The 16,662-nt window shown below is 36.0% G+C and overlaps 1 protein-coding gene across 2 annotated transcripts in view; it reads right to left on the reverse strand.

Moving 5' to 3' along the window:
* The window catches only part of LOC140165875 (alcohol dehydrogenase [acceptor]-like), a 67,458-nt gene that overhangs the window by 42,288 nt on the left and 8,508 nt on the right, over positions 1–16,662 (reverse strand). The window contains exons 3-14 of one of the 2 annotated variants that reach the window (XM_072189216.1): positions 15,962–16,107; positions 15,093–15,196; positions 14,437–14,483; positions 12,815–12,940; positions 11,008–11,124; positions 9,005–9,097; positions 7,891–8,001; positions 7,214–7,270; positions 6,156–6,253; positions 2,899–3,091; positions 2,178–2,230; positions 965–1,132 (exon numbers count right to left, since the gene is read on the reverse strand). In XM_072189216.1, the coding sequence (XP_072045317.1) occupies positions 965–1,132; positions 2,178–2,230; positions 2,899–3,091; positions 6,156–6,253; positions 7,214–7,270; positions 7,891–8,001; positions 9,005–9,097; positions 11,008–11,124; positions 12,815–12,940; positions 14,437–14,483; positions 15,093–15,196; positions 15,962–16,107 (1,313 nt within the window). The remainder of the gene's footprint in view (positions 1–964; positions 1,133–2,177; positions 2,231–2,898; positions 3,092–6,155; positions 6,254–7,213; positions 7,271–7,890; positions 8,002–9,004; positions 9,098–11,007; positions 11,125–12,814; positions 12,941–14,436; positions 14,484–15,092; positions 15,197–15,961; positions 16,108–16,662) is intronic. The other variant, XM_072189215.1, reaches the window with a different exon arrangement.

Raw genomic sequence — 16,662 nt, forward strand, 5'->3', positions numbered from 1 at the left:
AAGACGTAATTATATTGTTATTGCCGGAGACATCCTTTAAGAACCATGAGCCTCTTGGGTGATAGCAAGCCATGAGCGTGATCCTCTGAAAGGCAGCATTTTCGTGTGTAGATCAAGGCTCGGATGATTTTGCAAAAGCATCACATGCTATCCCAGCAAACACAAAAACGTTTTAAAAACGTTTTAAATAAGTTATATTTTGGCTTTTGGTTTAGGTAAAAACGTTTTAATAACATTAAAATGTCGGGTTATATAAAGGTCATGATAACGTTTTAAAACGTTTTGTATGAAAACACACTAGAACAATATTTTTAAATGTTTTCAAAAAATGTTATTGTATACTATTTTTGCAAACATTTTTGCCAAATATTTTGTCAATACTTTAATAACATTATGTTAAAATATTTGAACCCAGCAAACACAGAAATCTTCTTAAAATGTTTTTTTCAAAACATTTTAATAACATTTAAATGTCGGGTTATATAAAGGTCATGAAAGCGTTTTTAAAACGTTATTGAAAATATTTTGGGCAAACATTTTTCGCAAAATATTTTTTCGACCCCAAAATAACATTCTGTTTAGAATGTTTTGTATCAAGCTTTCAATAATGTTTATGGAATGTTATTAAAACGTTTTTATACCCTTTATATAACCCGACATTTAAACGTTTTCTGTAAAACATTTTTGTTTGCTGAGCAGTAGATTATCAATAAATGGTTTTTAAGGTTATGAAAACGTTTTATACTCTTAATATACCCTTTATATAACCCGACATTTAAACGTTTTCTGACAACCTTTTATAGCCTTTTGGGAATGATGTCGAAAACGTTTTGTGTTTGCTGGGATAGTATGTTTGTGCTTGCAGTCACTTTGTGATGTGGGGTTTTGTATAGTCTATAGTGTTACTGATGACTTATGTGTTAGAAGTAAACGATAATATACAAAATTATTAGCTTTAACATACCTCAGTTTTGAATCGACTACAGCTGTTTCGTCACCAATGCCACCCATTTTACAAGTTCCCGAAGGATGGTACAAAGTTCCGGCAATGTTGCGAATGTATTTCTCCAAATTCTCGTCAGAATATGCATCGCCAGATGTTCCTGGCATTTTTATATCCATTATCTTCGCCCTGCAGAAATTAGCAATGTACATTAAGGGGGTACTACACCCCTGGCCAATGTTGTGCCTATTTTTGCATTTTTTCCCAAAAAGTATAGCGCATTGGTGACAAGTAAGATATGTATATTATAGGGGCAAGGACTAGAACTACTGCACTGAAAATTCAGCAACTAAAGGCAAGTAGTTATTGATTTATTGATCAAATATTGGTTTTCCCTCATTTTTGACTGTAACTCCACAACTGTTGTCTGTGCTGAAATAAATTTTCCAGTGTTTTTCCAAGAAAAATTAAAAAATAGGCACAAAATTGGGCAAGGGTGTAGTACCCCCTTAACATAATGATGAATCAAACCCTTAATTTTGTAGTTTTCTTATTGTGTGAATGTAGGCCTATGTATAACGGCCATTTTTGGTACACGTTTTCAATGCCCTTCTTGAAAATGTTTCTTCCATTGGCAAACGCATATGGACTTTCATGTTTTATGTCAGGCACTCTGTACCATTTAGAACAGGTATTTATTTATCTACTTATTGCATTTAAAGCCATATTATAACATTTGCTGAGGAGGACGCCCTCACTGAATTTTTTTAATTCATTTTTTACACGATTAAATTGTACTTTATTAAGCCAATATAGCCTGCAAAAATCAAGACTCTAGGTGCTGTAGTTTTGTCAAAATCCGAGATTTTGAATAAAACGCCGGATTCGGCGCTTTATTATTACGATGGAATTATTAGTCGAACGCATACACGATGTTCATAACACACAGTACGTACACGGCGTGCGGGACGGTGATATACACAACAAAAGATCGTACTATAACATGACCGAAGGAGTGGTATGTATTGGCGACATGTGCGCTGGTAGTAAATTCCAATTTTCTTTGCTTTGCCGTAGTTGTTCGGCTCAAAAATAAAAGGGATATATCTGACAGTAAAAGCTAACATTTTATGGCAAAGAAATGCTAATCTATTTTGTTTGAAAATGTTATAATATGGCTTTAACTTATTTCCGTTTACAATTGAATCTTTTAAATAATATACTTTTCCCTTACCCAAAACGCCGCATGACACTGGTTTCTGTAAATCGCTTTCCAAAACGCAGGCCCTACAAAAGTTGGTGGGAACATCAAAAGAAGTATGAAATATTAACGAATTATCACATTTTAAACGTTTAACCGATCAACAATCACGGGAAGTTTACAAACTTTAATATTTTAAACCTTTGTCATAAGATTCGCTCAAACCGAAGCCCTATAAATTATTTCATAATAAAATACCCTGTGAAAATGAGAGGCAATTGAGACAAAATCCAAGAGACGCCAAGATCACGAGGTGAAAATATAAACCTAACGCTACTGAATCATAACGCATTAAGAAATGAATTTGGAGAAAACCTTCCGTTAATAAAATACTATGCTGAGCCACCAGCCTGTGTGGCTCACGCTCCAGTAATTTCAGATGATTGAGCTCAGTAATACATCAAAGAATGTCTTCCAATTCATGGAAACAAATAGATAATCAGCTTATCGGATTAAAAGCTAAGAGGGAAGGTCTTGCTGCTCAGCGAGTGTTTGTAATTATCAGAAGGTTTTCTCCAAATTCATTCTCTAATGGTAAGCTAGTATAAAAGCAGCAATTTCTATATTATTTTACATCCTTATTTTGGCACAAAATGCAAAGGGAATATTTCTGGCAGTGAAAAGGTTTAATTTACCATTTTGTGAAATGACATAAATCAAAATAATGTTACATTAATTTATAAGAGATATGTACCTCCGCCATAACTTTGACGTCGTGCGGATCCTCGAGGTAATGCGGGTCAATGATTGGTGGGTCCTTGGGATCCTTGCTTGTTAATGTAATCTCACCTACACTTTGTGGATGCAATACATACGTTGCGAAAATGAAGCCTTTACGAGACATAACATCTTCATGGTTTACGTCGTATCCAAAGCATGGGTAGAGACTTAATGGTCATTAGGAAACAATGTGAAATATAAACAAACAGAAATAAATTTGATCAGGCAACAAATAATAATAATAATAATAATAATAATAATAATAATAATAATAATAATAATAATAATAATAATAATAATAACTAGAGCTAATTGCGCATACACATATACGCGACCTTAGCAATAGCTAATTAACTATGGCTAATTAGCCCAGCTATCTAGCATGCATGCATGTATTAAGGCATATAAACAGCCAGCAGTAGTATTATGCTGATTTTACCGAGAGGTCTTTTTTGAAATGCACTGTAATTTGAAATTGACCATAGGGACAATGGGAGCAAGGTTAATTTGTTAGCTCACCTACACTGTATAGCATATGTGAGTTCAAAAGGTCCAGTAGTGGAATATAGGCTACATGTAGGCCCTATAACTAGAACTGAAGTTTGTAGTATCATATAATTAGGCCAAGTAAACATGTTTCAAGTCCGGGTTTTTGTAAAAAAGGAGGAAGAGGGGGCTTTTTATTTTATATTTTCATGGCAAAATCGGTGTGAATACCCATAATTTGAGCTGTTTTAGCATACACAATAATGCCTGGAAAAAGGAGGAGGCCTCTTTTTATTTTTGTTCTGAGGATATAAGCCGGCCCCTCTAATTTTCATAAAACCTTCCAAAAGTGTTTCTTGTATATTAGCAAGGCTATAGAAATATTCCTGCTTCCTAGATATATTTTTGAAAAGTTATAACTGAATAAATATATAATTGAAGAAACCTCAAAAAAGGAAGCGGGAGGGTACGTGAAACATGTTTATTTATTTTTGGCCTCATAATTATTAATTATATTACATCATTAATTTGCATAGTTGTGAAATCATTTTGTTAAAACCATAAATTATTCAATATTCATGTAAATATTTCTGTGCAACTTTGGTCATGCGCTATTAGAGTGCGACTTCCTAAGGTATTTTTCTACATACCGGAAGTAATATCTGCATGACCTTTGACCCCAATGGATAAATACAATGTCTAATGTTATCATGCTATATTAAAATTTGTGGAATGACATTTTTAGTAACAGAACAGAAAATCACATCAGCCATAATGACCTTCGTATGACCTTTGACCTCAAGGCTAATGCATGTGTCAAGTGACATCATCTTGCTGTGTAATTCGTGTAAGGAGTAGCAGTTTTAGTAAAAATAACAGGAAATAACATTTTCGGCCATAATGACCTTTCCATAACCTTTGACCTTGAGTTGGTCACGTGACATTTGTGCCACCAGCTATTGGTCCTGATGACCAATTCACACTGTTGTACCATATATATTGGCGACGGCAGCGGCATTTTAGGGTATTTGGTCATATACCGAAAGTATCCCCTTAATGACCTTTGACCCCGATTCTGGACAATAACTTCTAGACACTGGGTATAGCTGATGCATGTACCCAAGTGCCATCATCGTGCTGTATAATTTGTGGAAGAAGTAGCATTTTTAGTGAAATCACGTTTTTGGCCATTGACAGAAAGTGGATGACCTTTGACCTGAAGTTGATTATGTTTCATTTGTCCCCCCACCCAATGGTCCTGATGACCAACTATGGTCAACATGGCTCAAAGCATATGGCTACGGTGGCTCATTATAAGATTGACAGAAAGAAAGAAAGAAAGAAACAAAGAACTTGACAGAAACAGACCTTAGCAATTTTGCAAATTGCTAAGGAATAATAATAATAATAATAACTAGTGGCAAATGGTGGTCACAGACCGCAAACCTAGCTGGAGCATGTTGGTGTTTTGAAGGTATCTGACCCCTGCAAAATATTCCAAAAATGTTCCCCTGGTCCTGAGGTTTGTTGTCACCGAGTGTGAGTCCCATACGACTTACAGATGCCCAGAAAATTACATTCTACGATTTGACCCAGATGACGTTTGACCTGACCCCTGTACAGCGTTCTAAAGTGTTCCCCTGGTCAGTAAATTTGTTATCACAGAGTTTGAGCCCCTGTACCCCTTACAGATGTCCAGAAAATGCATTTCGAAAATTTGACCTCTGCATGACCTTTGACCTGACCCATGCAAACTGTTCCCCTGTTCATGAGATTTGTTGTCACTGAAAATGAAATTATATGACATGACCCCTACAAACTGTTCCAAAATATTCCCCTGGTCATTAAGTTTGTTGTCACAGAGTTTGAGCCCTTTACCCCTTACAGATGTCCAGAAAATGCATTTCTAAAATGTGACCTCTGCATGACCTTTGACCTGACCCCTGTAAAATGTTCCCCTGGTCATGAGATTTGTTGTCACTGAGTGTGAGCCCCACACCCCTTGCAGATATCGAGGCAAAATAGATTTTACCCCCTTAATGACCTTTGACCCCAATTCTGTATGCAAGATATGGGCACTGGGTAAAGCCGATGAATAATAATAATTATAATTATAATAATAATAATAATAATAATAATAATAATAATAATAATAATAATAATAATAATAATAATAATAATAACGGTTTTAGCTTGTATTTATATTATTTGTTTGTGATATTTCAAGCGTTTTAAAATTTCAAAATAATCCCATTCAATTACACGGTTGACGATGGAAATTTACTGAATTTAGAGAATGCACGGCGCCCACATCCTGGCACACATTTTAATTATTGTGCTAACTATTTCTTATTTTTTTCTGAAAAATTGATAGGGGTGGTCCTCGGCAAAATGAAGTATGTTTTACTCGAGGTATAAGCAGTTGTTGATTTTGATTTAAATGCAATAGGCTATTCCAGTTTAAATCCACACTATCCCTGTGGAAGATTTTGGAAATATCTTTCACAGCGGGAGTGTGTTTTTCAGATGTAACTGGTCGAGGTTAATCATTTTGAAACCCATACTCCCCCTAGCCTGTATTATGGCTTTACCAATATCTTCCACAACTGGAGTGAGTATTTCAAATGGAAGTTACCCAAATGTTGATTCTATTTGAAACTCACGCTCCCTCTGTGGAAGACTTTAGCTAAATCTTCCACGGGGGTAGTGTGGACTTTAAATGGAATAGCCCAATATTCCACTTACTCTTTAGACTTTATACCGAGTACTTTGGGTTCATCAGGACCTATTGCGTAATACATCGGGAACATTGTCATTTGGAGTTCTGGCCATTCGACGTCTTCCTGTTTGACATGAACATTTTATACACTGTTAAAAATATTTTACTCAACTTGAGTAAAAATGTCACAACTCAACCAATTGAGTAGAAAATTACTCAAATTGAGTAACTAATACTCAACATTGAGTTCATATTAATAAATAATACCCTCAATGTTGAGTACTTTTTATCAATATGAGCTCAATGTTGAGTATTATTTCCTCAACTTCAGTAATTTTTTACCTAATATGTTGAGTTGTGACCTTTTACTCAAGTTGAGTAAACTAATTTTAAGGCTATTTTAAGAGTGTGCAATAATTGAGAATTCCATCGATTCAAAGATTTTGATAGTACTGGTGTAAAAACAGCTCTAGTGTAGAGGCAAAACTTAAATAAGCCAATGATTAAAACATGACACTATTTTCCTAAAATTATTAAAACCATAAAACGTAGAACAAACAATATTATAAACCCGTACAATTTGTCATTATTTTGTGCTAGCACTTTTTTTAATTGTCTGTTTTTGAAAGGAAAGGACATCTTTTCGATTTCGACATTGTGTAATGAAATGTTGAATCTCTCTCAAGTATTTAATGATATGAAATAGACTATTATATTACAAAGTGATCAACATTTTGTTCTGGCCATGGCTTCCTTCACCCAATGGAATTTGGGGAGCTGCACAGATAATTGGTGGATGTTACAATCTAAATGCGGATAGGTTTGCGCCGTTCGGCAGCAACTGGCCTAGTTGATGCGATCTGATTGTGATGATTCACCATGGCAGCGAAATTACAGCGCTTTGAGTCCTCTAAAGATCTGGAGAAAAGGCGCTATATAAATCCACAATTTAATTTAATTTAATTTAATTTAATTTTAATTTTCAGTGCTCAAAGCAACTTCTCCAATCAATATGAACCGGGATACGAACTTGTCAACAAGTAAAAGGTCCATTTTAAATGTTAGGACCTGTACAATGTCTTACCACTAGTCCTGATTTGATGAATCCAAACGATTCTAAGCCATTATTTGTCCAGAGTCCCTTTGAAGAAAAACAAAATTGCAATTGAGTTGGAATGAAGGAAAGTGAAGAAGACGAACCCCATTCCCCATTCCTAATTCCATAACAAATGATATGGCAGTTTCATACAGGTTTGCATGTGAAAATGTCTGCATTTGGCCTTCTTAGGGGTAGACGATTTTTTGTTCATTATCTAAATCAATATTATTGAAAAATAAAACTTTGATGTTTTGCAAAAGTTCATTCTACAAATCATACACTTTGAAAACTTGCTTGGTTTATTGTTGTGAATGAGTTATGTACGTTTTACAAAAGTGTTGCTGTTTCAGCCCTCTTTACAACATAACTCACAGGACCTACAAAAGTATATCTGGATGTTTTAATTCTTCTACACACTCGCTATGACATGAGCAATGCAATTTTTGCCAAAGCTCATTCGCAAGATGCTCTGAACTACCAAATCGCAACAGTTTAAATTAGTTGCTAACCTGAAATCGAAGTCTGATTACGCCACTCAAATCTGCTCCAGGAAAAACAATTAATATGACGGCCATACAAAGACATCTTTCACCAAGATGCGTATATGATTGTCAGAATTGCGACAGAGAAGACAGGTATGAATATAATTCAAATATACATACTGTTTTGTCCAAGTTATATTGCTCCTGATATTTCGGATCCATAATATCGTTCAGAGACATCACGTCACTTTCTTCATTTATACTACCTTTTAATTGGCATAGCAGATGATCCTGTTGATGAAGTAATGACGCAGTTGAGACACGTTTATGATATATTTCATACAGATTAGCAGTAAGCTGCATTATTGTAGGTGTTATTATCAACCCGGGGCAGTTACTGAAAATGGGTGACGAAAATGTGCGGCAACACTGACCTCCTTTCAACTCCGTCTCACCCAATGATCCTGTTTTATTTTGTATCTCTAACATATCCCCGGGAACATATCCAGAATGTTATTTTGTTTCTTATCATTTAAAAGTGTGCAAAAGTTTATATTTTCTGCACTGCTATGGGCCCAAAATTGTAAGAGATCCATTTCACTAAAACTTTAAGAAGTTTCGTAATCAATCGTTTGGAAATATTCGTACTTTTGTGTTTTAGTAGCTTTTAGTAAGGAATGGCACGGCATGGCCTGCAGAATTCCCTGTGTAAATCAAATGCAACTTTTAGTGCCTATCACTTATTTTGTGGACCGCTCTCTTCCGAAGGGCATTAAAACTAAACCACTTGACGATGACGGATATTTTTTGTACTTGCTATCAATCAAGAAATTGTATACATTACATGTAGGCTAAAAACTGAGTAGGTTGCGGCATCTGCAAATGGTCGTACCTCCCTGATATGTAAATGACAGATAACAGCAAAAACAACTCCAAATCTGCCTATAACTTTGGTCAGTGGAGAGAGTCAGGGGATTTCAAGTGGGTGGTTATTGATTGGCAAGTGACATATTTGGGCATAAGTACAGCCCACCATTCAATTTGAAGGATGGACTAGACTTTATCGATTGTTTTGCTGGAGTAATTTCCTGTTAACCAGGTTTAAGTACTGCAAAGGTCGAATCATGTTTGCTGTGCAGCATAACTATGTGAACCACATTTTGGCGTCAAATCTCTCACAGTTCACAATATTCTTTCCTATTCAAGCAATTGTCGACGTCCAATGACCTTGAACATTCCCCCCCCCCCCCAACTGCTTGGAACAACATGCATACACCATTCAAAGTACACGTACCTGAAGATTATTACCAACAGGCAAATCAGCAATACATTCTATGCCAAGACTCTCAAGATGAGATCTAGGACCTATCCCGGACAACATCAGAATCTGCAAGATTGATAACATTGTTTTAAATCAAATAGATTTCTTTATGTCTTTACTATTCATGCTTTTATTGTTATTTATCGCGTTGCTTCCAGAGTTAGATACTGTTCATTGATGTTGTAAAACATAGAGTCGTATAACAAAAATACATGATTCTGGTATTATAACCCAGCAAACACAAAACGTTTTCGACATCATTCGCAAAAGGTTATAAAAGGTTGTCAGAAAACGTTTAAATGTCGGGTTATATAAAGGGTACATTAATAGTATAAAACGTTTTCATAACATTAAATAACATTTGTTGGTAATTTACTGCACAGCAAACACAAATGTTTTACAGAAAACATTTAAATGTCGGGTTATATAAAGGGTGTAAAAACGTTTTAATAACATTCCAAAAACATTTTTGAAAACTGGTACAAATCATTCTAAACAGAATGTTATTTTGGGGTTGAAAATATATTTTGCAAAAAATGTTTGCCCAAAATATTAACAATAACGTTTTAAAAATATTTTCACGACCTTTATATAACCCGACATTTAAATGTTATTAAAACGTTTTGTAAAAAAACATTTTAAGAACATATCTGTGTTTGCTGGGTGCAAATATTTTAACATAATGTTATTAAAAGTGTTGACAAAATATTTGGCCAAAAAAATGTTTGCAAAAATAGTTTAAAATGACATTTCGAAAACATTTTTAAAATATTGTTGTAGTGTGTTTTCATACAAAACGTTTTAAAACGATTTCATGACCTTTATATAACCCGACATTTTAATGTTATAAAAACGTTTTACCCTAAACCAAAACCCAAAATATAACTTATTTAAAACGTTTTAAAACGTTTTTGTGTTTGCTGGGAAGGCACTTGGTTTCACTTTGGCGTCACTGGGTTTGAAAAAAAAAGGGTCGGTCGGTAGAATATAAAATACAAAAGTGTAAAGTAAATATCAGTATTATACTTTGTTTTAATAACATTTTTTAATGTTCTTTTTAAAGGATAAATATCATTTGGCCAATTTTATAGTTTGAAACATTCCATGAATAGTATGGTGAATTCAGAAGACGGGCTTTGTATAGTAAACCAGCCAAATCTTGTCACCTAAATTGCACCAGACTATGTCAGACATGCAGTCGACTAATACTAAAAGCCAAGTTCTTTATGGGATATTTTACATAAATTTGTTGATTTAAGGTTGAAATAATACACAAAATTTTCACTATGAAAATGGGAAAAATTAGTTCAAGAAAAAAAAGGGAAAAAAAAGTATTTGATTTTCAAATTTGTTGTGTCGGTCGAATGAGGCCAAACATGTACTTTTGTGCCTAACAAGATGAGAATGGTATGCTTTTGAGTCAATAGATTACAATCAGGGGCATAGGAAGAGCATCAGGGGCCCATGGACAAGGAGCAGTACGGGCCCTTTTAAACAGGGCAGGATTTAGCCTACCTTATTGGGGCCCTGGGCCAGGCCAAAATTTGGAGGCCCCTGAACTCACGTGCCGAGAAAGGTATGTGCACTCAAGTCAGTGGCCAAGTTTTGGTTTAACTAATGGGGGACCAAGGGGGACTAACATATTTTGTTCAATTCAATTTCTGACTATTTTGGCCCCAGATCAACATAAATTTTGGTATTTGAATTTTACAATTTTGCCCTATTTTGACCAAAAAACATGCTGCTATTGGAGTTAAAAGAAAGATGCATAGGGCAATTTTGGGCCCCCAAAATTTGGGGGCCCAAAATTGCCCTGGACCCGGGCCCACCTGGCCCAATGGTATAAAAATCCGGCCCTGCCCTCCATTATCAGCCCTTATTTAATTTTCGTTTTTGTGCTCGGGGCCCCTGAACCCTCGGGGCCCATGGACTTCGTCCACCCTGTCCCCCGCTTGCTACGCGCCTGATTACAATACCTGAGGTGAGTTTATTGTTCCTCCACACAAAGCGACTTCTTTGGAAACACGAACCGATTCAGTCTTGTCTCCTACCATATATTCCACACCAACTGCTTTATTGTCTTCAATAAGAATCTTTTAAGAAACAAGACAAAATGAACCAGTAATAAAAGTGACAATAATTCATTTGCATAATTGAATATTGATCTTTGTGCCTTAAGCCATGATACCATTTCATCAAGTGAACGTGGTATTAACCATGCGTCAATTGAACGACGTAGGGCGAGGTATTGCCCCTGCTTTGATAAATAATCCACTCCTTGTTGATTCTACAATCGGTACGGACGTAACCAGGCTCGTCTCCTGATGTTTAGTTTAGATTGGCCAAATATCTAAATACTCAATATTTTTACTCTGAAGCCTTTAAAAATGTTTACTTGTCAAGAATGATTCTACTAATTCCAGAGAAATGTAAGACAATTCCCTTCACTTTCACCTAAAGGCCAAAATTAAGCTCGACGTTATGTTGCTGCGATAAACGTCGTGAAAAAGAACAAAACCCAAATCAGACTAATCTATTATGAGCGCAAATTGCAACCGAGAACATGTTTTAGTGGTTCTGTTGAGCGATTCTTTAGTACCGCGGGGTGGAATGACAAACCCGACGGCGTTGCAACAACAATGGCAAAATTACATTAGTTAGACGCGGTTAGTACTTCACCTATTCTTTTTCCACGTTTAACGTAGGTCCTACATGTACCTTCCAACAGTAATTTTTAAATATTGATATGCATAATAAGAGTATTTAATAGTCAATTCTTGAGTTATCCATTTTGCAATAATGTTAAGGGATGGGGCATGAACGTTTGGACAGTATTTATTGTGGGACATTAGAGCACATCAGACATATCCAATTGCATTCTGAATACGAAGAATGGCCTTCTGATATCAAATAATTTTGATTTTTTGAAATTCGCAATGTAAAACACATTTTATGGCAAATCAGTATAAATTGATATTTTTGATATTTAACAGTACTCGAAGTAAACTTTATAAATCTGATGATTTCTACCTAAAGTGTATGTAGGTGAGATGAAAAGCCGACGATCAATTGAAAATTTTGACGTTTCGTATTGAAGATATGGATTTTTTTTCCCAAAACACCAAAATAAATTAGGTCTTTTTGGGAAAAAAATTCATATCTTCAATATTAAAGGTCAAAATTTTCAATTGATCGTCGGCTTTTCCTCCCAGCTACATACACTTTAAGACTATATCATTAAATTTATAAAATTTACTTCGAGGACTGTTATATCTCCAAAATGTGACAAATATCAAATTTTAATAATTTGTCATAAAATTATATCGTGAATTTCATAAAATGAAAATTATTTTATATCAGAAAGACATTCTTCGTATTCAGAATGCAATTCGATATGTCTGATGTGCTATCAAGAAACAAAAAAAATGCTGTCGAAACACTCAAAACGCTCATTCCAGTTCCCTTAAGTTAAACAGGCTGTATCAAAATCAATGATTGTTCTCAACCCGTTTTTGGTGTGTTTTGAAATGCCTACATCTTCCAAAATCTAATTCACTAGGATCCACAACATACTCATCTATCAGGGGCACAGTTCTTAACCCCCAATACATCTGTACATTCATTGAATGACCTTTGAAAATATGGGTACAAAAACTCATACTCTACAACTTGAGGTCAAATTTTGCACTATGATTATATAATTGAGGTTTTTGGACTATGCCATTGGGATGAGGCTGTTGTGGTCCATAGTGATTGGATCGCATATGCTTGAAACACACCAACCTTGGTGACAAGTGCATTGGTAGTAACAGTGAGGTTGTTTCGATCCATGACTGGATGCAAGAATGCCCGGGCTGTACTATTCCGTTCCCCATCAGATATTGTTGCAGGGCAATCACCAAATCCAATCTGTGGAACATTTACAACACATGGTCATTCCCTGATTTTGTTCGTAGAAGGGCTGTACTTTAATTAAATTAAATGTAGACATTTAATGCTTTACACGCTAAATGTTGACTAACTGACGAAATTGTCAAATATCACATAGGCCGTCTCAACAATGCTGAACCAGTACTAGGTTTGTTTGTACTCATATGAATGCATCTTTCATGCTGAATCCAAATATGGTAATGAAAAATTGAATTTTGACAATTTTTGAAAAAGTTTGACATTTTTTTCTTTTCGTCTGCACTCGACACCCGCGTGGAGAAGGCTAATTTATATACATATAGCGTCTTCAGATCATTATATCAAAGTGCTTTACTTTCATAGGCTGCCAATAATACCGGCGCACAGTGTGATAATCGCCAAATTCCTGTCCTCATGTTTCTAGTGAAATCAGGCTCAAGTGAGAGATAGAAAGTGAAATACTTGCTTATAATGTTAGGGTAGAAAAACAACCGCAAAGTACCTGCTTTGGGTGCGTCCATTTTACACCAATGACAAATAATTACTTTGAGTTCTTTTTTAAAGTCCTTGAATGTGGTGATATATAACTTGAACACATTGCCCTGATGGGTTCGAACCCGCGCTGAGTGAACCTTGTGACCATGGGCCATGACTGGAACTGCATCCTGACCAATTTCCCACCGTACATGTAACCATGGTAATACTTTTTATTATTACCATGATGACTGGTTCGGCCTGACATTTTGGACCTTTGATAATGATCGAGAGTTACTGTTGTAGCCGTCAGATATGTAGTAGGCACATTGTTATCCATCACTTGCATGCGGACGGATGTTAAAATAAAGCGATGGTCCACATTTTCAACCATTCTCCTGTTTCTTACGTAAATGACAACAGCGATGATTAAAGCAATATTATAACATTTTCAAACAAAATAGATTAGCATTTCTTTGCCATAAAATGTTAGCCTTTACTGTCAGATATATCCCCTTTTATTTTTGAGCCGAACAACTACGGCAAAGCAAAGAAAATTGGAATTTACTACCCGCGCACATGTCGCCAATACGTACCACTCCTTCGGTCATGTTGTGGTACGACCCTTTGTTGTGTATATCACAGTCCCGCACGCCGTGTACGTACTGTGTCATGTGTGTTATGAACATCGTGTATGCGTTCGACTAATAATTCCATCGTAATAATAAAGCGCCGGATTCAGCGTTTTATTCAAAATCTCGGATTTTGAGAAAACTACAGCACCTAGAGTCTTGATTTTTGCAGGGTATATTGGTTTAATAAAGTAAAATTTAATCGTGTAAAAAAAGGAATTTTAAAAATTCAGCAAATGTTATAATATGGCTTTAAGCGATGTTGCAAATTTGAAAATTAAACAATTCATATTGAGTTTGCAGTACCAGATGTGCCAGTTATTTCATGATAGTTATATTTGCCAGACTAAAATATGTTTTTAAATAAATGAAGCATGTTATTTCGCTTACACAATTTCCAGCGTTGATATCAATTTCTGGATAACCAAGTTCGATACCTAAGAAGAAGCAAAAGTTAAAACGATTAAATAACTTACTTTAAGTGCATTATATCTTTTAGAACTTACTATCAAAGCACACCAGCTCCATCTTATCCATCCATTCGCACAATAAAATGATTCAATCAAAGCACTAGATGGACAAGAGAACAACACTAAGCCTGGTTCAGGAGTTCAGTCATATATGGAATTGGGCTTTACTTGAATCTTTTGGTTTTTCACCTGTAACTCTTGACTTTAGGAGGCTCTTATAATAGTCTGACGTCTTGCGACTGGTTTTCGCTACGACAGAGGCAGCGGCTAATTTTCTGCAGCGGACGTCGATGAAGCGGAGAGAATGCAGCGGATAACCAAAATTTATAATTGAAGACCAAATTAAAAAGACTAGTTTGCGTATGACGTCATGTCAATCAGACCAAAAATGATGTACTGCCCAGGTCAGCAGCCAATCACGTCGCCTCTTTGCCCTGACATCAAACGCAAACTAGTCTTTTTAATTCGGTCTTCAATTATACTACAAAGAACCAAAAACGCGACATATGTCGCCACGGAAAAAACCTCGGCCTTATACACAGCTATACACCAGTATTTTAATTATTTCGTATTTACCAGCTTGGATGAATTCTTTTGACAGTAGCGTTCTATAACTAGGGTGATCCGACACAGTTAACGGTCCGCCAACGCCGTGGAACCTTGGATCCGTGTACTTCTGGCTACATGTTATCATAATAAAATAAAAACGAACGAAAATTACATCACATTTATAGGGAATCGCCATGATGGTAGATCGAATCCACAGCCACGCATGGCCATTTTGTTCCGACCTGTTTAATAGTTTTGAGACGCATAATGGGCCGAGGGACATCCGACTAAGGCTATAATAGCCTGGTGACTGGCCTCTGTAGATGTCAGTGAGCATGGTATGTCATCTGCTTTTAGACTGCCTCCACCAGTGGCCTACGCTGCGCTATAGTACCGTGTATCTTCCGTGACCCGAGTATTTACGAATGAGGTCAGCTGTCATTTTTTTTATTGTTGTTCTGCACATATAAAATCAGAATTTGTGTCAGTTTTTGAGTTCAGAACGCACGGTTCTTTGTCAATACGCAAGCTAACGACTATCATATTCTTTCGACACATATTTTCAAGTGCAAGCCTTGAAATTGGCTTCTTTAGAAACAAAAAATTACTGGATATATTCATCATTTTCAACCCCGTTATCCAAAGATTTATCGTCTGAATATCAAATCGTGCATAGCAGTTACACGTGTATAGTTTCCGGGTATTGATTTAGTTTCTTTGCCTGTAAAAAATAATTATTTCCCAGGCGTCGTCGCCGTGTCCCGATGCACCATCTACATGCTTTCTGTGTTATAGATGAAGTGGGTTGGCAATGATCGGGATGATTTGTACTACGATGTGTTGAATAAACGTAGATACAATGATAGTTTATTTGTGAGATTATACAATTTACTCACCATTTGTTATTTTCACTTTTGATGAAGTAAGGCAGCACATCTTTCCAGCCCCATCCATCACATCCTAGCTTCTCCCACGAGTCATAGTCAGCAGAATGCCCACGAACATAAGCCATGTAATTTATACTGCTCGTACCACCAAGTACCTATTGAAGTTTGTAAAATTTACACAAAAATTTGTATTTATAACGCATCAGAATCCCTGAAATATTATTACAAATCAATTATCCATTTCTTAAATTCACTTTGCGAACCAAAATATTAATGATGAAATAGGCCACTTGACATCATTGTTTATCAACAAAGGCGAGGGACTGGTCTATCGATATGCTTGAACGAACATATACACTGTTCAATGGCTTTGTTCTACTATATGAAATATGGTGGACCATTTAAAATGCACGTGACCTGCGCAAACTACGATGCGTGCGCACACTGCAGGGCAAAGAACAATGGGGATTGCCATAATTCGCTCGCATACCGCCGGGCAATGACGTCACATGTCAATTGGGCATTTTCGCAGCGTCTTCCGATACAGAAGATGTCAATGGAGCGTACAAAGCTAATCATTTGAGTCAGCCGGCCCGTAGTGGGCCGGGTGGTGTAGATATTCAAATGCAGACCTTTTCAAGAGAAATCTTCATTCTGGCCAAAAGTAGATCTTTGACAAGATAAGGTCATGCCTTTTAAAGAATCGTTCT

Source organism: Amphiura filiformis, chromosome 12 (assembly GCF_039555335.1).
Source record: "Amphiura filiformis chromosome 12, Afil_fr2py, whole genome shotgun sequence".
Classification (NCBI taxonomy): Eukaryota; Metazoa; Echinodermata; class Ophiuroidea; order Amphilepidida; family Amphiuridae; genus Amphiura; species Amphiura filiformis.